At 29.6% G+C, this 21,987-nt stretch overlaps 1 protein-coding gene across 2 annotated transcripts in view; it reads right to left on the minus strand.

Moving 5' to 3' along the window:
• Nucleotides 1-681: 681 nt before the first annotated feature.
• Nucleotides 682-21,987, minus strand: part of stumps (DBB domain-containing protein stumps) — a 34,647-nt gene continuing 13,341 nt past the window's right edge. Inside the window, exons 1-14 of one of the 2 annotated variants that reach the window (XM_089219506.1) lie at nt 10,949-11,232; nt 8,670-8,799; nt 7,005-7,237; nt 6,632-6,810; nt 6,381-6,525; nt 6,094-6,245; nt 5,896-6,016; nt 3,752-4,348; nt 3,224-3,331; nt 3,002-3,153; nt 2,810-2,930; nt 2,556-2,651; nt 2,396-2,487; nt 682-1,760 (exon numbers count right to left, since the gene is read on the minus strand). In XM_089219506.1, the coding sequence (XP_089075632.1) occupies nt 1,299-1,760; nt 2,396-2,487; nt 2,556-2,651; nt 2,810-2,930; nt 3,002-3,153; nt 3,224-3,331; nt 3,752-4,348; nt 5,896-6,016; nt 6,094-6,245; nt 6,381-6,525; nt 6,632-6,810; nt 7,005-7,237; nt 8,670-8,797 (2,586 nt within the window). In that variant the 5' untranslated portion in view covers nt 8,798-8,799; nt 10,949-11,232 and the 3' untranslated portion in view covers nt 682-1,298. Of the gene's footprint in view, nt 1,761-2,395; nt 2,488-2,555; nt 2,652-2,809; nt 2,931-3,001; nt 3,154-3,223; nt 3,332-3,751; nt 4,349-5,895; nt 6,017-6,093; nt 6,246-6,380; nt 6,526-6,631; nt 6,811-7,004; nt 7,238-8,669; nt 8,800-10,948; nt 11,233-21,987 lie in introns of those variants that run through there. The other variant, XM_089219505.1, reaches the window with a different exon arrangement.

Consider the following 21,987-nt stretch of genomic DNA (forward strand, 5'->3'; position numbering starts at 1 on the left):
TACAAAATTATTTTATAGCTGAAAATTCGTTTAATTTGAAATATTTATATTTAAGTATTCCAAATCGAATATAAGGTTTCTCATAAGCTGTAGGTTATTAGTAGAACTAAAAATAAAGTTAATCAAATTGAAACATTTTAAATTTCAAACTATAAATAGTTAAAAAAGAAAAATCTTAAATCAATTTGAACTTCAAATGTTCATATAAATTTAATTTGACTTTCTGATAAACTTTACTTTGTTTAAGGTATAAAAACTCATAAGAAACCTTGTATTACATTTACGATGTTTATAAAAAAAGGTAAACATTGTTTACTAACAATATTTATTGGAAAAAATGAAAATGTCTATAAATAGTTCGTAAACAATAATGGCATAATAAACATTTGGTAAATATTGTAAGTAACTATGGTTATTCGTTTTTGTAATAAGAATATAAGAATATCTATTTTGTCAAAACTAGTTTTGTATTAAACATTCCTGTTTTTTCTTTTATTCTAAAAAGTATTTGTACTTTTTAACTTAACCTAACCTTAAAAGAGCCAACTATATTTACTTACTTATCAGAAAGGACATCAAAGTTGATAATTATAAATTTTCTGCTATAAATCTTCTTGCTTACACAAAGATCGTTGTAAAATCAATACATTCATCTCTAAGCTCAGAATTAAAAAATCGATATTATATATTATATACTTATATTTATTTAAAAAAAGTTTATTTCAAGAAGTAAAAATATAAACAAAAATCATAACATAAACAACAATAATATCATAGTTTCATAAATAAAACGAATTAAACCGTTCAAATTTCAAAAGTACACTATTTTGTTTATTAAACGCGTACATATTCTAGCGAGGTTCATATACTCGGTGTATCATACGCTTATTAACACTTTTCATTTTAGAACTAATTATATTTTATTAATCTTAGTCACCAGTATAAAAATATTTAATAATATATATTATCACTATCCAGTCCGTTACGTAAACGTATCGTAAAAAGTTATTTAAACGACGCACTTATATTGTATATAGATTAGCCTATTACATGTATTATATTATTTTACATAGACTTCGAGTGGCTAGAAAATAATATTATCATGCCGTCGACATTGATTCTGGAAATCGTACTCGTCGTACACAACTAAAAATATGTATTATTATAATATAACAAATATATTGTCTTATTATCTTATACGCATCAACGGTATAGTATATAACTGTTAGTTTTTATGCGGAAAGATTCGATATAAATTCGGTGGCGATCGACTGTACACAGTTTTATTTTTTTGCCGTTCACGTCTGTAACGGCGTGTATTTTCGGGAGTTCCGGTCGGTAACCGTGACATTCGTGTATTCTGGCATGTTGTCGAACAACCTCTGCACCTTGTCTTCGACGTCTTCGAAATTCGCACCGCTGACGGAGCTGCCACCGTCACCGCGGCTGCCGAAAGACTGCTCGAATCCGGCTGCCTCGTCGTGTTCGGACTTGTCGACGTCTGTGGGTGAAGTGGCGATCGTACACGCGATTCCGGTCATGCACCGGATGGCCGACGCGCCGAGGGCCTGGGAAGCGTTACAGGACGGCATTTCGATTTCTTCTTCCATGATGGTCTCGGCGGTCGCGGAGCCCACGGGCGAGTACACCACGTTGCCGTAATCGTGACCCGCGAAGTCGGCAGTCGTTTTGTTACCCTGCTGCAGGAACGTTGAGAACGAATGTGGCTGATCGAAGTACGAGAAAGACGACTTCAGAGGCTATAGAATCAAAACAGAGAAAAGAAAAAAAACGTATTTAGCGATACTCAATAGTAAGCGTTTTAGTGTAAATTTCGAAAATGCAAAATACACCGAAAGGAGGCGGAGGAGGCTTACTGGTATAAATAAATGCATATAATATGTTTATCAATTGTGTATATCGGTTAATTGATACTAGTTATTGCTGGTTATCATTAATACTGATAATATAGTATACAAAGACAGATCGATAGGGTTCCACACTCAAACTTATTAAAAGCAAACTATTAATTTTGTGCTATGTCTGACGAAGTGACAACGGATTCAAACATACATACAAACACATTTTCTGTGAAAAACATGTCAATATTGACCTTAAATATAACATAATATACACCTAATCAATAAATGTATTAGGTATATAACTTAAAATGCTTTGCTTTGATAAAAATTTAATATTTTTTTTTTTTTGGAGGTTTGAAACTGGTGATTTGTAATACATTTAAAGTGTATAAAGTGCAAGATAATTATATAAACATGTAAACATGTAAAAAAATTGTAAGCAGATGAAATAACGAATAATTCTAGAGAATACAATTACAGCTATAAACGCGATTCGTCTGTTGATATTGTATTTGATTATTTTTTTCCATTACCTTTCCATCATCCAAATTTTCTTGTTGGGTTGCATGGTTGTCATTCACGCTGCTAGTGCTCACAGTACTCGATCGACCACAAGAAGTAGAACCTGTCATGACACATATAACAATTATTAGTAATTATTATTATTGAAATTAACGTTATTAGATAACTTACTGCTCGAGCTTTGTAGACTAAGACTACTGGATGGTCTTTTAGAATGATTTTCTGAACCACTTCTTTTCGTCAAGTTTTCGTGTGGAATTTCAGAATCTGTAAACATATGGTTTTAATGTTTATTTGACGAATTATTTGAATAATAGATACAACTAAGTATCAGTAATTAGTAATAATTTAAACAATAATACATATTTAAAAGAGTATATTAAAACGATAATTTATTAATACGATACAAAACAAAATATTCTTACGTTTCGATTTGTTTTTGCCAAAGAATTTTTTGATACGATCGAAAGGGGTAGGTCGTTTTAATTGATCTTTCATGCGTTGTTGGATTCGATCATATTCGACTCTCATTTGATTTAGTTGCTCCTATATTATGTTATTAAAAATATATTTACACAATAATCACAAAAGACTGGCCCACACCACCTGTTTATTACCTGTTTTTCTTTGAAAGACTGTTGCACATCATTTCGGTTTTTCCACGTTTCGACTAGATTTTCTACCTCGTTTATAGTTAGAACGTTATTTTTGAAATCGTGTATGATTTCCAATAGCTCATCTTGAGGTGTAGACAACATTTGATTACTGCCTATACACGAGAAAATCATTTATAGTACATTTGAGAGTTTAAGTGGTAAACTAAAAACAATAATGCATACCACGAGAGCTAGGTATCGAGAAATCGTTTGGTTTGTTTCCAGCTGATTTGTTAATGACACTGTCATTGAATGATAGGTTTCCTCGCAAATAATTGGCGGATCCTAGACCTTAAATTAGACAAGAAAGAGAAATTAATTAAAATCGTTTGTTTAGGAAGAAGACGACTGTAAAAGCCAATGCGAGTTTGAATGTAGGTATACATTGTATAGGTTATATTTTTGACAATAGTTTTAAAACTCGATTTGACAACTGCAAGATCTACATAGTCTCTGTAAGGCTCAGGGGGTTTTAGTGACGTTTGTATTTTTTGTTTTCAATACATGTTCTTTACGACGATCTCCTAAGAAGTGGATGTTTATATTTTTTGACAGAAAATTTATAACATTGTACGAGATATGACAAAAATCAAAAATGTACGTTTTTCATCAAACATCGGATGACACAAAATAAAACAGTAATAAAGCGTAATTTCGGGGTCTTATTAGTGACTATGAACTCATTTCCGGCGAGGAAGTGCATATACTTACTGGAAGAACTCATTTCCAAGTAACCCAACGGAGAAGGAACTGGGTCGACAGGCGAAGAAGGCACCACTGGATGGGTGGGAGACCACGCGCCACTCGCCGGACTGTACGGCCGACCGTTGGTGGGCACCTGGTAGTTGGTGGCGAAAATGGACTGCGGTGGCGGCGGTATCTGGTAGTTGAACATGGTCGCGTTGGACGTGAGCGGCGAACCCACGTTCGTGTAACAGTGGTTCTGCTGCGGCTGTTCGGCCTGCACCGGCCTGGGCGCGGGCGGCACCAGGTAGCTGTCGTTGAGGGGTCGCGGTAGCATATAGTTGGCGTCCGGGTCGTCGCCAGCCGGCTGCGGGTGGTGTCCGTCCGATATGCCTTTGAGTATGCTATACATGCTAGTCAGCTCAGTCATCTGCACGTACGCCCGCAGTGCCTGGGCGAGCTTCTGGTGGTTGGACGCCTCGGCCACGTCCGCGGGCGTCAACTGCGACGAGTTCCGCAGTTGGCACGCCTGTTCGCCGCCCGGACTTTCCAGCAAGTGCCACGACAATTTCTCTAGCCCGTGTTTGGCGGCGAAGTGCAACATGGTTGGGTATTCCTCGTGACCTGCGACCATATTATTGAAATTAAAAAAAAAATTAGGTACACTAAGACGCCTAAGCACTGTACTAAGACACTATAGGATATAATATTATGGTTTACGATTATTATGCGTAGTTCTTGTTTTTTATACGAAGACCCTGCAACAAACTATATAATATGAGTCTGCACCCAGTCCCTGCATTTATACCCCGAATTTAAGCGCCTTGCGAGTCACATTGTTAAATGGTTTGTGGTAGAAAAATGTTTTAATATTGAGTTGTGCAACGGAGGAGTTTTGAATTGATCCGGGTGTAGTTTTAATTCGAACAAAATATTTTGAGATGTACCAATCGTTTTCGAACATTAAACAAATGTATGTATCAATAACAAAAATATACTATAGGTACTAATAAATAAAGCTAATATAGACTTCGTGAAATATACAAACAGTATGATACCTTTAGAAGATACCTACTTACACTAAGTATAATTGTTTTCGAATAATATTCTGTAATGTTTATAATGATTGTTATGTGATTTATTATGCGTGCATTTTTAAATAATTTAGAATAATTATATATAGCTAATTTATATATAAATAATGTCTGGTATAGTATATTTACTTAAGAGTACGTAACAGTGGTATTTGTATATACATATTTTAATATACAGTACATTAACAATGCTCATAACTCACTTAAAAATTGAATTATCCTAAAAAATCAACGTACAAACACAGATAATGTTCTTATCATCAATTTTCATAACAGGTCGATTCACTGTAATTTTTAAACTAAAGGAGCTACAAGTGTTCTGCTGAGCGTAAATTTGGTATATTACGCGCTGGTAAGACGGAGACAACAAATACCACTATTACATACTCTTAATCTTGGGTTATAAAAAATTAAAGTAGTTTGATTTATTAGCAATCAAATAAATTTTGTTATGTCCTAAAATTTAGCTCTAGATTTATTTTCAAAAAAAAAAAAAAAATGAATAATAATAATAGTAATAATACATAAATAAATTGCAATAATTTATATTTTTTTCGTTGTAGCTATAGACAAACATGAAAAACGAGAGAAAACATTTAATTAATGTTGTCATTAAGTATTAACACTATTAACATTATGCATTATACCTACAGGTTATAGGTTTAAGCCCCATAATGCATCCCCGAGGTTTCACCCATTGTGGTATTTCCCGAGATAGTTAATATATCATAAATTTGTTTTTTTTTTATTAGTCTCACATAGATTTGGGATCACATGTATTTTATTTTCTAATTTTATTAAATTTTTCGGTAAAAAAGTTTTAAAAAAATTATTATTTTTTAATTTTTGAAAAAAACTAAAGATACCTATTTTATAGAGTTTATTTTGTTAAAAATGTTTACCTTTCAATATTTTATTTCATCAATCGCATGTTTTTTAACAATTTTATTAGTTTTCAGATAAAGCGGCAAAAACTGGACTTTTATCCGGACCGTTAGTCCCCCCCTACGGCTAATGGGTATATCCTCACGGAACACACTATGTCACTATATATATATAACGCAATCATCAACTTACAGTACTGGAATCGAGATCCAGCTGGTTGAAGGAGATGGAAATTGGGTGGAACATTCTTCACATAAGCCGTGACCAAAAACAAATCTAATTGCTCTCTATCGACGGGATTCAAGCCAAACGTCTAGAGAAAAATAAACATTATTTATTTTGCCCATAACGTATTATTATATTATTAAAAAAAATAATAATTATCCTTACTTGACACAAAAAATTCAACGGATTGTCCAACGAACGGATCAATTGATCTAATTCTCTCATGCGACTCTCGCACTTCACTGAACGTTGACCAAGCGGCTGGCCATTTTTTTCGACGATAACGTTTACCAAGACAGATACTTGCAAACAACTCACTGTAATAATGAACAATAATGCTATGAGTCTATTGATTTTTAAGAAATATGCCATTGTATCAGTATAATTTATAAAATAGATTTATTATCTACTTATTATAAATATTTTATTTTTAATAATTATAATGCACTAACATGGCATTTTAAATTGTAGCGTATACGGATTTCTTCTCGTCACGTTCGTCACTTCTATTTTGTGCCCGTTTTTATCTACGGTGATTACGACATTGTCCTCCGACACTAACGGTTCTGATAATAAAACGATGAGTTTGTTTTGGCCCTATTACAGTTTATTGATTAGTCACAAAATATACTTTTTACAGAACAGAAAAACCAACTTTAGTCCTATAAATGTTATGTATGTTAACAGGTAGATTTATACTCACAATTTTTATCTTTTTGGGAGTAATGGAGAATTTCGTATCCTCTTCGGGCACACTAATCGCCTGTTGGACATGCATCGATTTGCTGAGAATATCCATAGACACTCCGTAAAAGTCGCCAACAGATTCTCGATCTTGATCTTTCACGGCCATTTTTCTCCACGTATCATAGTCTACCATTACTGAAATTAGAATTAAAAACAGTTTTAGTCATATTTTGATGTTCATAACATAATAAACAGACAGGTGCTAACGTATGTTATTAACAAATACAGTGAGTATTTGTCGACAAATCGTTACCTATACTGGAGTATAAAAGGTTAATGTTATAAAAATGTTTAATGAATAATGCTGAAATACGTAGACCAACACTCACCAGTCTTGTGTTGTTCTGTTACGTCTGAATCTGCAACACCAACCAATAAAGCCAACATACGATTGGTTTGCAGCAATGCGCTTAGACAATCGGAACGACCAGAATGTGCGAGCACCCGATCCAAAAATATTGGACAAACCAGTACAATCTGTAGCCGAGCTTGACTGCATCGTTCCTGGCGCGGTGCCGACATTACATCAGACAACACATCTTCTAATCTTACTCTTTGAATTCTAGAATAAGCAAATTATAATTTACTACAAATAATATCTAATGTATGAGTTTATAATTCATTATCGTGATGAAAATAATATGATTGTATACAGTTGTTTTTTGTTACATAGTAAAAAAAAAAAAAATGAACACATATAAATACGATGCATAACTATACACTTTCGTTGAACATTTTGATGAATAATGATTAAATTTAATCTGAGAGAAAACTACCTGTTAGACGAACGCTATTATACTTTGACCATTGGATGTATTCCAAAAATATGCAACAGTAATACATATTATAGGGTTTATATTAAAAGTATAAACTTAGTTCTAAGAATTAAGACTTTTAAAATACCTACTTAAAATATGAAAAAGTATTAGTCATTATAATGCTTCTAGAAATAATCTTACAATAAACATCTGCAGTGTATTTTTTCAACCACCCATGCAAAGTTAGATTATTCATTTTTAGAAACGTTTCGGCGAAAAATACTCTAAATATTCGTATATTTACTAAGGCGTAAAATACAGAAAGTTGAAGTTCCATATAGGTAGTGTATTCAGTATTCACTGATTTAATATTTAAACGAAACGTTAAAATTATCAATAAAACTCGAGTGATCAGAAATCGGGATACAAAACATTATATTTACGAATTACGAATGTATTTTGTATAACACGTATTACTTCAGATAGGCATTGCCAGAATGTCCAAATAGTGAAACTATATAAGTGAAGCATTTAACAACAAAATTGTTCCATAAACAACTTTTTACTGATTTTCATCATTAAAGAAAAAATCAAAAATTTTACTGAAACCGCTTTTGGCAGTTATAACTTATAATTAATAATTATTCGATATTATATAGCCATTAAAAACAAAGTTTATCACACACACGTACAAGGTAAAAATAATAAATCGAATTCGTGTTGATATTGCAGGTGAATAGTAAGAACTCTATGGACATGTAGGTATGTGAATGTGATATGTCTAACTTTAAAAACATTATTCATACATTTTAATGAAGTTATAAACTAAATATTTCTATAATTTTATTTTATTATTATACATCATGTCATCATAATATGCCATTCATTTTTGTTTTCAGATAGTGTAATAATATATGAAGTATATTATGTATATTGTACACAGGCACTAGGTTTATAAAAAAGTGTACAGTGTTTTTCCTAAATATAATTATTGTTAATTGTTAACGATTTAATAATAGTTAGATATAATATCGAGTCATCAGCTTGCACATTAAAAAGCACGGAAAAATAATTTGAAACGATTTTCGTGTATGTAATAGGTTCATATACTGATATACTAATCACTTATTTCATATGACTTCTTCTCGGCGGGTATCATAATTTAATATTATTATATAATGCATACAGTGGATAGGTTCAGTATACTATATATAGAATACATTGTATACTATTTACCTGTATTGTGATTTGTTTTCCTTTTGATTGAAATGTTGAAAACACTGTATGAGGAAATTAATCCACATCATAGCGGCTTCGCTGTCGCCGCTCGAGACGATAACGATGTCCAAACAGTCGGATTTCATGCCTGCGATCAAACAATACAGACGGTTTTTTTAAATTCAAATATTTACATAATTATTTCGATCTATATCACTATCACTATCGCTCTCTCTCTCTCTCTCTCTCTCTCTCTCAAAATCTACAATATAAACATATAAAATATGATAATCTAGGTACCTAATACAAAGTTCGATACTATATAGCAAGACACCGGACGACGATATAAGGCGTATTGTTATAGTGAGTGCAGTGTACACTCTGGCGCGTATCGAGTACCTGTACATATATTTATTATTTACCGTTTGGTGTTCTCCCCCCTCCCTCCTGAACTAGCCGTTATCTGCATTGTGTGTTACTACTATATAGTAATAAGTGTCCTCAACGTCCTGTGCTTTATACACACACGTATATTTATTATTATTATTTTAATTTCTACCGGACAGCGGTTTCCTTCCGGTTATAGCGTCGAAACAGACGGTTGCGTCTACCCTACCTAACGTGGTGTATATATAATAAACATGTATTATGCAAGACGTGCGGTATAGTCTCTCCGGCCAATTCATCACAAAAATATATAAGTGCGTTTACACTATACCTGCTGCAGCCATTATATCATAATATATGTATAAAATATAAATATATTATCGTTATGATATATGTACACTGCTGCTCCGCGATTTGCATATCCGGCACGTGAGTGCGACAGTGCGTATATTATATATAGGTACCTACTTATGTATAATATGTATTGCTGACGGGGGTGGGACGACAGGGGCACACGCGACACTGGGAAAATATTATAATGTAGGTATATATATTTAGGACGTGGCGCCAAAACGAACGTCTATGGTTTAAGTGTCAACGTCGCGTATGGTATCACGTGGTGTAGGTGCTAATTAATATTATTATTATTAACCATCGACGTGCGCGCGAAAAGCGATAAAATAAAATGTGATTTTAAAATTCTGCAACGCCCACCAGTCGCGTAGCAAATATAATTTTACGACGTTAAAGTTATGAAAATTAATTTAAATAGGTACAATATAATATAACGTTCAAACAGTTGAATTTTCATTAATAATTCAATACTAATGATAACACGTTCGTCCCTTTTTACAGACGACTTTTGGTTTGACAATCTATACACGTTTAATCCTTCTATTGAAGATTTTATTTAAAGTCTATTTATCAATCTAAAATAAAATTATGTCAGCCTAGACGACATAGGTAAACATAGATCGTTCAATTTTTAATTTTCTCTATCACAATAAACTGTTTGAGTTAATTTCAAACATAGCTATACTTAAATATTTCATACAATAATAATAAAAAAAAAATGAATTAGGTTTAAATTACAAAGTTCACAAACAACTTACTTATAATAATAATTTAACTAGTTTATTATAATTTTTTTTTAAAATTAAAGTTGCGTTTCAGTCAATTGTGTTAGTGTTAAATAAAACAATATTTTATCATAAAATGTATGGATATATGAAAGTCAAGATTGACATTTAAAAATCTATTCTTACGAGTTTTTTTCTCAACAAAAACGTAGTGATTATCTCAATTCATACGATGCACTAATCCTATTTATTTGAGGTAGAGGTATAGGTACGTAGATTTTATTTAAATCGCATAATGTGTTCGGTATAAGTGAACATTTATAACTGAGTGATTTAAAATTTAAAATTTGTAAAAATAATATTATAGTATTGGTGCGAGATGAAATAAAAATATTATGTCCAAGACAGTACAGTTAATACAGTAATACAATACAGTCTTGAATGTCTTAAGACGTTTAATGGACTTTTATTTGGGTAGCTTGTATATATATATATATCTTTGAAATTCCTGTAGATATACGTTTTAATATATAAATTGTTTCCTAGAAAAGCGGAATGGGAGGGGGGGGCTGTGGACCAATCGATGTAAAGAAAACAAAAACTGCCTATATATACCTTTTCTATACCTAAGTCATATAAGTCGACGGATGAAAATGGAAAAATTTAAAATAAACTAACGGAAATTATGCGGCAAAAATACGAAACACTAGTGTGACAGCCAAAAATGTAATCAACCACGGCGGAAAAAACCTGACAACCCTCGCGGGACTGCTATATTATGTATTAGAAGATGCCGTGGGTTGTGTATTTTGTAATTTTATAAAAACTCACTTATAATAATACTATATATTATGTTCCACTGCAGTAGAGACTCGGACGTGCACGATCGACTGCCGTTGTATTCAGATGGTGAGTTTTAAAGTTTTTGTTGTCGTACGCGATTTGTCGTCGTCCACAAACGACTTGTGCGTTACAATATTTACAACGCTAACAACGACTCGCACATGGAAAACAATTTGACGAAAACGAATTCGGACCAGACGGACCAGCGACGGACGTGCGGACGGACACAGACACTGACGAATATCAACGCCGACGTCGACAAACACATCGGCGGACCGCGATGATGATAATAAAAATAATAATAATATCCGTGCGGCGGCGTTGCGCGTCGTAGGTGTTTACAACTTCAGTGCGGTTCGATTTGAACCTGCCCAGCAGCGACAGCAACCCAAACGACGGTTTAATATTTATATCATGTTTACTTATTCCGCCACCACGCCATCACTACTTACAACGTTTCGTATCGTATTAAATTATTATTGTGATATATACATATTATACGTACAGTATTTTTAATTGTTTATATATATATAATATATATAATTATGAATCATATACACATATTATATAGATTACATTTTTAATTTTTAATTATTTGCTGGAAACGTCTGTATAAATAATAATAACATATAATATATTATTATCTACACACTGCAATACATATTATACCTACATTATTAAGTATTATAATACTTATATAGTTAAAAAATTATTCGATATTGTATTGTGACGCATAATATGTACCTATGTACGGTTAGCGTGTTGGAGATATAATGTACATCTCGATAGGCCCGACACTGATGATACCATAGACATAATGAGTGTCATAATACATACAATTAATATATATGATTATGATTGCAGGGTACAGTAGCAGATAGAGTTCTACACATTATAAAAATTAAATCGAAGCACATCCAATAGATTCTATGTCGTATAATTTTCGTGTAAGTACCTAAAGTGCAATTATTATACTAAGAAACAAATAATTATTTTTTAATCCATTAGGTCATAGGCAAACGCGTAGTCATGATTTTTTAGAAGAGTGTTTTTATTTTATATATAAATAAAACATGTGGGAGAGGAGCTTTACACACTCTTAATTGCAATCATTAACCATAAATTTTCATAATAAAGACATTAAATATGAAATAGAACCATACGACAACATATTTTTTATAAATCTGAATGATATTATACTTGGCACTTATAAAATACATTGGTTGCTTAATATAGTTATTATAATACATTAGTAAGTGGATAAGATTAAGAATAATATTTACACCCATCTATATAGGCACCAAACCAATATTCTGTCAGCGTCCCTGTAATAGCTATATGAGTATACCTATACTGCATGGTTTTATATTTTATAAAATTGCACAGATATTACAGTATAAGTAAGATAATAATAAGAGGAAATCGAGTTAAACATTTGTTTAACCAATTCGTTTATTTTTGTTTTATAAAGTTTTTATTTTTATGTATCATAAATTTTAGTTAGTAAAATATATTTTTTTTATTTTAAGCTATATAATATAATATTATGCTTCTTTATAGAAATGTTTAATGTAAATTTTAAAAATAACCTTAAGGAATGTAAAAAGTATTCAAATATTTATACTGACATAAATCCAGGACGTCTGTATAGTCATATTATTTTATGCATTCAACATATTTTATAGTTTCATCATGATCGTTTTTTAAATTTAATAAAGCCAGACAAAACTGTAAATATAAAATAACGTTTATGAAAAAATTTAAAATTAACCTCGTATAATATTCATATTTGTTAATTATTATAGAAGTATATATTTGAATTTGTTTGTACTCCGAAACGTCAAAATTATATAAGCATCAAATAATCATTAACCATCTACTAACAATATTTAGAACATGGGATCTCAGATTATATGTAGCTATATAATTTTCCCCGTATAAAATTGAAATCTCACCTTCGTTGACATTGTGACAACTGTAAGTTCATTGACATTTTCTATGATAATTATTTGTAATTAACTTACTTTAAGTTATATTTTGCATATGAAAAGCCTTAGCTCGCCTCAAGACTCAAATGATATTCAATAATTCAAAGATCTTGAGAGGATTTCGTCCTTTGTGTATTTTATATGTGCTTGTTAGTTTGTTACAAAACAATCCTTAGAATTATTGAATTTAGTTATTTTTTATAACAGTATGAAAGTAGAAATAAAAAACTTTTTAAAAAACCTCTTCTGTATAAATAGTATCTATATAAATAACATAATCAAAATACATAAATGTTTAACATTTCTAAAAAAAAACATCAAAATCTACGCCTTGTGCGCATTGTTCATAAATACCTACAATTAATTAAGAAAATATTTTCTATATTAATGATTATTGACTAAACTATATGTATTATGTAGCATATGAGAAACGTATTTCATTAAAAAATTTTAAAAACGTAGACCATTGTATTGAACATGTTTCTATAAGCTATCGATACAGTACAGTTACTTCGTAGAAATAGTATCAAATTTACAACAGGAAGCGAAGTCGATAAGTAACAGCGGTAGCCGTTGGCTTAATCAACTTTAGTAATTTCATAATGACATTGAATCGAATTAACTAATTATTATATATTGTGCATGTATCATGATTCGTGTAGGTATATGAACTGTGTGTATAAGCAGCTAATCTTCACTTATAACCGGCTGCATATACCTATAGTATATTATATTTGATTATATTGTAGGTACATATTATATATATACAAAATATTCCTATAACAATAATTATTGGTTTGATGGAGAGTATGTACTAGTATAAAAATATATATTGTTATGTTTATGACGTAATATTCCTATTTATATTTTATAGAAATAATAATAATAATAATAATAATCATAATAAAAACAAAATAAAAATAATCGTTGTATTATATTAGTATCGTATTCTTGTCCAGTAAAAATCCGCCTATAACTTATCATTGAGTATATACTTCTATACTTCTATATATATATTTATGTGAAGAAATATAATATTATATAGGTATGTACCATATAATAATACGATTTTTTTTTGAAACCCAGTAGCGAATTGTCAATGCGCATCATGGTCTGTGAGACGATGACAGAATTACAATACGAAAAGTTTCTACGTTTAAAGTGTGTGACGTATAATATTATTATTATATTAATATAAGTAGGTAGTAGGTAGGTACTTCTATAATATATATTCACCTATAAAATGCACACATCGTGTTGTTTCATATGACGTAAAACGTAAGATTTGACGCTTCTATTCGATTGGGGTCGTAGGGGTGGGGAAATTGATATTCACGTCAACCAAAACATTGATGATTATGATGGTTTCCAAATGTGGTCGGTTCGAAATTTATGCATTTGTTTAACACGTACCATCATAGTGCGTCCATAATTATCGTCATATTATTATATAGTTTTTACGCCTTTCAAGGACTGCTACACATGCGTATTAGATGTATACACAATATAATATTATTTGTATAGCAATAAATATATACTAATAATAATAATTAAAATTTACAGATAGAAATCGATATTCATCTTGGGTCACTGATAATTGACCGTTTTATACCGGCTAAACGTGATGTATAGTTTATTGCGTAGACGACCCTATTCGATTTTCAGAATATTTTACCAAGGCAGATAATACCTTAATATTAAGCGGCGAGAAATGAGAACATATAATTATAATATGTACCTAACGAGTTCAGAGTTATATTCAACAATATAGGTAACGCTTTAAATCGTGGTTTTTTTTTAAACATCCACAGTGGTCTGCTATGGCACATTAACATTATTGTTATTATAAATACATACATTTATACGTGAACTCTGCCTATTTAGTAGACTTCGATGAAATTATAAAAAATAATAATAATATCCAAAACTAAGAGTCCGTAAAAATAAACAAAATACTCTGCCTGGTCCTCCGACTGACTCGGGACTCCCTCTACATACACGAATACTGATGAATATAAAAATGTAGTGTGATAAAAAGAAGTTGTATCACTCTAAAATCCCTTGATGGTAAATACATGCAGTTAATATTAAGGTATAAAATAATATAATTACGAGAGTAATTTTATACGATTTTTGGCAAGTGCTTTTGTTTGATTTTGATTTTTAAGAAAGTTTTTATTTGTATAAATATATATATATATATATATATATATATATATATATACGTACATGTACAAATATTGTAAATCTATTCATTCAAAATACTTAAAAGTTAAAATAGTTAATATACAAAAATAACACAATACAAAATTAAATTTTAAAAACTCATCTTTGCAATATGTTTTATACACAGTTAAAACTGTTATTCTTGATCATTTCTATTTTTTTGTTTTATCTCTTGATAGTTGATATCATAACTTCAACCGTTTAACACGCCTAATAATAATTGAACTGTGGAAGTGTGGAGAATGGTTTAACTAAAATATATTCCTCGGACCACGTGAATAGAGAAAACTGATGCTGATTACAGTAGCTGACATGAGCCTATATTACTTCCGTTACATCGTGTCCAAAAATAGACATTGTACGATAAGAATATCACACTTAATCGATACCTGCTATCATAAACATTAAAACTTTTTGTTTTTACATCAGCAATGAAAATTAAATATTTTTGAAAGTCATACATGTCGAGGAAAGTGATTTAAAAAATATACCAGTTTTTAGAAAATCACAGACAAAATATCTAATTATTAGGTACTATCAGTGGTGTAGTGAACGGGGTTTAATTTTTTATGACGCTTAGGCATCATTGTGGAAATTTTTTTTTTGGTAAGGTTATGGTGGTTGGATATGTCATTATGGTAACCAATAACTTAAAACAAAAATTAAAATATTTAGAGTCACATAATAACTATATACATACCCTATATATCATATTTGATGGGATAAATAATGGGTAGGTACTGAAATAATATTATATACTGTGCATTATGGTTTATTATGTTTCACCATGCTATTGCCTACTACAGTTATATTAGTTAGTAATTACTTTAAAGTGTCTAGATAAAGAAATTTCCATTAATTTCAATATTAAATGTTTAACTATCCATGAATATATTATTTTTTTAAAGTTTGTTAAATTCAAACTTAAATACCAATGTATGCATAGGTACGTGTAAAATATGAGAATATATTTTTTGACAATTATTAATTTCAAAATTTAGTACAGACAGTAAAATAATATATATATATATATAAATATATATGTTAGAATTTTTAATAATCAGTTTTTAATGTTCACTTACTAAAATACCAACTCCTTTAAAATTATGTCAGCATTTTTTTGGTATGTAGACATTTAAAAAGAAATGTTATCTCCCCAATTGGGTAATAAAATAACACATTACATAAATATAATAACAAGATATTCTCAAGGAAGTATGTTAAGCATTTTTATGTCAATAATATATAGTTTAACCTGAAAAGTACCTATACATACATAGAATTCTAAACATTTCATCATAAGTCTAATTTAATATTTTCATACTTTTAGAATCAATTATATTGAATTTTATGCATATGAAGTATTTGTATTTAAATACAAATGTACATACATCCACATCATAATATAAAGCTTACATAAATTCAAAAATATGTTTTCGACTTTTTGAGTGATAAAAAAAAACACTTTTATTTTGGAATTTGGATTTAGATAAAGTAAAAAAAAATTAAATTATGATAAATTTGTTTAAAAAAAAAACGCCAATACCATACCTATAGGCTATATATATATTTGTAGAATATATTTATCTTTTTTAATATTATTTTATCCTATAGGTACTTTGGTACTCATTAAATATTTGATAAAAATGAGTATTATAAAATTCAAATTATAGAATACTCTATTATTGACCGTAGATATCAAAACTAAAATTTAAACTATGAAAAATGGTCATGGTTCGAATTTAATTACTTATTATTTATTTTATGTCACATTATAGAATACTGAATATTATAAGGTACTTATAATGGTAATTCATTTATAAATAGATAAAAATAAGAATCTCAAGCAGTGTGTGGAAGCCATTAATGTATCAATATTTATTTTTTACATTTTATTTACAAAAGAATTTTTGTTTTGAATTTGTGAATATTGACTAATTCGTAATTATTATTATTCATTAGCAAGGAAATCTACCGGAGATTACATTTAAAGACCAAATGTCAATAATAGGTAACGATTTTCTTGGAATTTTTAAAAATCTTCAAAGTAATAACTACTCAGAATATTATTGTTGTTTTATATAACTATTAAAATCGAATTATTTATTATAACGAGTTCAAAATTTGGACTACACAAATCAAATGTGTATTATTATTTATTACTATATAGTATACATATAGTAATATACATTTTTTTCACTGAACCTCATTTATTTATTATTTTAATCTTCCGGGCTCCAATGGAAATTACTTGCGGACCCCTGCTATATACATTAGATGGGTCTCACAATTTGCAAAAAAAAACATTTAAATGGTTTTAGATATTTTAGATATTACATGACGTATTTTTATTTATTTAACTTAATCTTGTAAACATAAAATATTAAAAATAAAATTTAGACACTTTTATTGGAGCTTGTTTAAATTATAAATTAATTTATATCTATCGACGTGTGAACACTGATTAGTGATTTGTGTCCAAGTGACATAAAAATAAAAATTTGATGTCTTAAGTAAAATAAATAACTATTAATAGGTGTAATATGTTTTTTTTTTATATTTTAACTTTAAAAATCACAATTTCTGTTTAAGTGTACAAACAAGCCTAAATGTAAATATTTAAAGTTTTTCTAATTATTATATTGTATTATATATTTAAATTTAATATCTGAAGTGTTATTATGACTCATAGAAATATAATCGCTAAGACCATAAACTGGTAAGTGGTGATATCCAAATTAATCAAACAATTTATTATTCGATAATGTGTTAAACTGTTTTAATCAACTTGCTAAGTTGTTAATACAAACTGTAATAATTTATTTTTATCGTGGTTTTATTATATACGTTGAGCAATTTAATTTAATTTAATATGTATCTATCTTATTATTAAAGAATAAAATATTATGATACCTACGTACATTAGACTAAAAATTTGTACTGCCTTTAACAGTAAGGCATACAATTATTTTATAAAATATTAAATTAACTACGAAAAATGAACATGATAATGTATAAGTAGACAAATTAATTAAAATTATACTAAACTTTATAAAACTGCAATTAAACCACTTTAAGGTACAAAGCTACAAAACATAAGCGACAATATAAATATTGTTTAATACTATTTGAACGGTGCATTTCATACCTTTATAATTCATTAAAAATTAAAATATAAAATTTAAGTTATTGTATGCATTTTATCGAATCATAACCACATCTAATCACGATATTATTTTATTTGGCACCAGCTTAAAAAATGTTACTATTATTTTTTAACCTTTGACGCAAAGGGTGAAACCTGGTGCGTACCCAAGGGGCTAATGGGCCCTAGCCCCCTTTTTTGAATAATTTTTCTTAATAACTCATGGTGCCACTTGAAATTGCAGAGGGTGCAGGGGCATACCCTGCACCCCCCGCGGACACGCCTATGTATGTGATTATGATATAAGATACTAATAACATACATTCACGAAATCGTATTCGATACCATTTCTTTTATTAATTATAAATTATCTGATGTTTAAAGGTTATGCACTTATACTTAAAACCATATTTTAAATTACTTATAATATTGTGCTAATGAAAGAGTACCATTAAATAATGCCGATTAAAAAAAAATCGTTTTTTTTTTTAAATAAAACTAATTTAAATTTTGACTGAGACGATTTTTGGATTTTCAATGGTGTATTATTTCTTTTTATTTTAACATAAATTTGTTTTTATTTTTTGGGTTGGATACTTACTAATTTTTATCATTTGATTTTTGCAAGACTATATTTGTTACCATAGCAACGCAAATCAAAAAAATATTTATTTATTAAATTTCTTACAAAATTTAGCATTCTACCACAGAATATATGAAATATATTTATAAATATATTTCATATATTTAGTGATGCTACTAAATAGATATTTTCCCAGTGCACTATACCCAAAAATATAACTAAGATTCCTAACTTTTCCTTGCAGAGGAAATATAATAAAAGCATGCTATTTATAATACAAACGAATGAATTTTATTTTGTTTCTGTCATCACTTTTTTAAATAATAAAAATAGTTCAAAATGATTAAATTTGAGAGTGATTTCTGCTAAAAAATTGAATCTAGTAGGTGAAGTAGATATTTTCTCTGCTAAATGATCAGTGATTTAATGACTAGGTACATTTTAAAGCTACTAAAGAGTAGGGGGCTGAACTTCCTCAATTTTTTATGTAAATTGTTAAACATGATTTTTTTTGAAAATGTTATATATATTGAAATTTAAATTTTTGATAGGAAACTCATACTCATCAGTCATCATAATTTTATATTAAAACTGTTGTACCTCAAGGTAGCGACCTCTCTTCTAATATATTAATTATTTATAGTTTTATACGTCTAAAATACCTATTACAACAAACACCATAGGTGTTATACCATGGCCACTTACATAAATGTCACCGTAATATACTTTGTACTAGCAATGGCCCTGACAATACATCCAATCTTCTACAAATCCACTTAGATTAATTTAACAACCGGTTAACTAAGTGCCGAATTAAAATAAATCCAAACAAATCTGTGTTACGGTTATGTACCGTTTACGTTAAAAAAAGACCACCCCTCTACTTGTCTATTTTCAGCTGGATACTCAAAACCCATCATATTCTGATGTAAAATATCTTGGTGTTACTCTTGATAAAAGACCAGCTAGGGGTCCTCACCTCAAACTAAAAAAAAAACCCTTAACAGCAGACTACATCTACTTTGTTCAATTTTAAAATTAAACCTCCCAATCTGCACCAAACTTATTATTTATGTACGAGTATAAATCTCCTTCACGACCCAAATTTGGAAATGTTCGATCCAAATTTGAGGCTATGCTAAGCCACCCCGAATTCGTACTATATAAGAATTCTAGTCGATTACTTTCCTTAAGATAACCTCTAAGGTGTGGACCTAGGATTGTATTTAATTCCAAGCTACACTATGGTCTGAACATCAGATCAGTTGATCAGTTAATCTTTTAACATCACAAATTACTCCAATCTACTTTTCCACGATGCTAACTCGTTAGTCCCCGATCAACTCAAGAGAAAATATTGTAGAGATTTATTAACCTAAAATCTATTACGTAATCCCTGGTTGGCCTCTCTCTTCGTATTATTCACAGTTAAAATGTTTTATTAATAATCATATTTACTTTTTGAGCTATGATAGCACAGATTGTAAATTTAATATTCTTTAATAAATGAAAAAAATATTTTAATTCCAACAAGTAGTTATTATAATTTAGGTACTCAGGATAATAGTTATATAGTCCGTGTTAGTAGATAAAAAAGATATTGTACTATAACGATTTGTAAACAATAATAATAAATATTAACCAAATTAATTTTATAATAACTAAATAAGTACTAGATTGGTAATTAAGGGGGCCGAAGGAGAAGTATTGGCAACATAGTTCTTTCTCCGGTCCTCGATACCATAGGAATAAAAAAAGATTTGTAATTAATATTATATGTACATTTGTAAAACCATTACTAAGAACTATTTATTATTATTCTTAATATTATACTTATTTAGTAGTAACTAATTAGCACCTGTATACGTTTTATCTACTCAGATACTACTCTTTTAAATTTCCACTGGATTAAATATTTATAAAAACAAAAATCATGTATTTAATAAGTTACAGTAAAAAGAGGGTTTTCATTTGAATAAGAAGACCATAAGACATCCTTTAAATTGTTTTAACTAAAGCATTTAAAAATACGGTTCTTAAGTATATTTTAAATATTCCAAAAACTAGAAATTGAATAAATACATTATTAAAGGATTTTAAATACAGAATACTCGTATACAACTCCTCGTAAACACCCCTGATGATGAGCACACTTGGTGAATCGTCCTGTATATACTTTATAAATTACGAATCAATCTTGATGGTTGGTTATGGATTATGATTATTAATAATATTATCAAAAAAAAAAAAAAAAAAATGTATTTTTTATTATATATTAGTTGTTGCCTGTTGTACTTCGAATTGTAGACGCCAACGCCGTACTGTCGAAAAAAAAACTAAAACTCGCTAGACGCCAGTCGTAGTCCAGAAAGCCATGATATGCACACATGTGTCGTATGTGTTGCGTACCAAAAGGAAACGATGTATAATAAAAAATTAATCGTCTCTCGAAATAATATGTACATGGTACACAGCACACATAAACTACAATAGCATGAATCGTCAACCCTTTTTTGTTCGTTATTTATTTAACCGTTTAGCAAACATTTTAGTTCCATATGCAGGTACGGAAATAAACATCCTTATAGTATACCACCACGAGAACACGTGCTACGAAAGTGGCCGACTAAAACTATTTTAAGCAACACTTCCCTACTCAACAGTCACCCTCCTCTCACACGCATGCTCAGACCGGTAGACGGCTGTTTTGTTTAGCCAACACTATATTATTATTTTTTTTTTATGGACATTTTTGTATACAGGAACTACACTCCAAGACGTTACGAAAGCTTCCCCGATATAAATCCTATATATATATAAACTATGAAACACAAACGAATAACGAAATTGAAAAGGATCAGCTTTAAATAAATAACCCAAGAAAAACATCAATGCTTCCCAAGCATGTCTATAATTTTTTTGCAGTCATACTCAATAAAAGGTAAACTTGAATCATATATTAAATTGATAAGCATAAACTAATGTTATAACATTAATATCATAGTATTTGACGTTTTTAATAGCTATTATATCTTATATTGTGGGTAAATATCAAATTACAGAGTTTAAGTATTATTTTTATGAT

Source organism: Diuraphis noxia, unplaced genomic scaffold (assembly GCF_037042655.1).
Source record: "Diuraphis noxia isolate RWA-SAM2 unplaced genomic scaffold, SU_Dnox_SAM2 contig0002, whole genome shotgun sequence".
NCBI lineage: Eukaryota > Metazoa > Arthropoda > Insecta > Hemiptera > Aphididae > Diuraphis > Diuraphis noxia.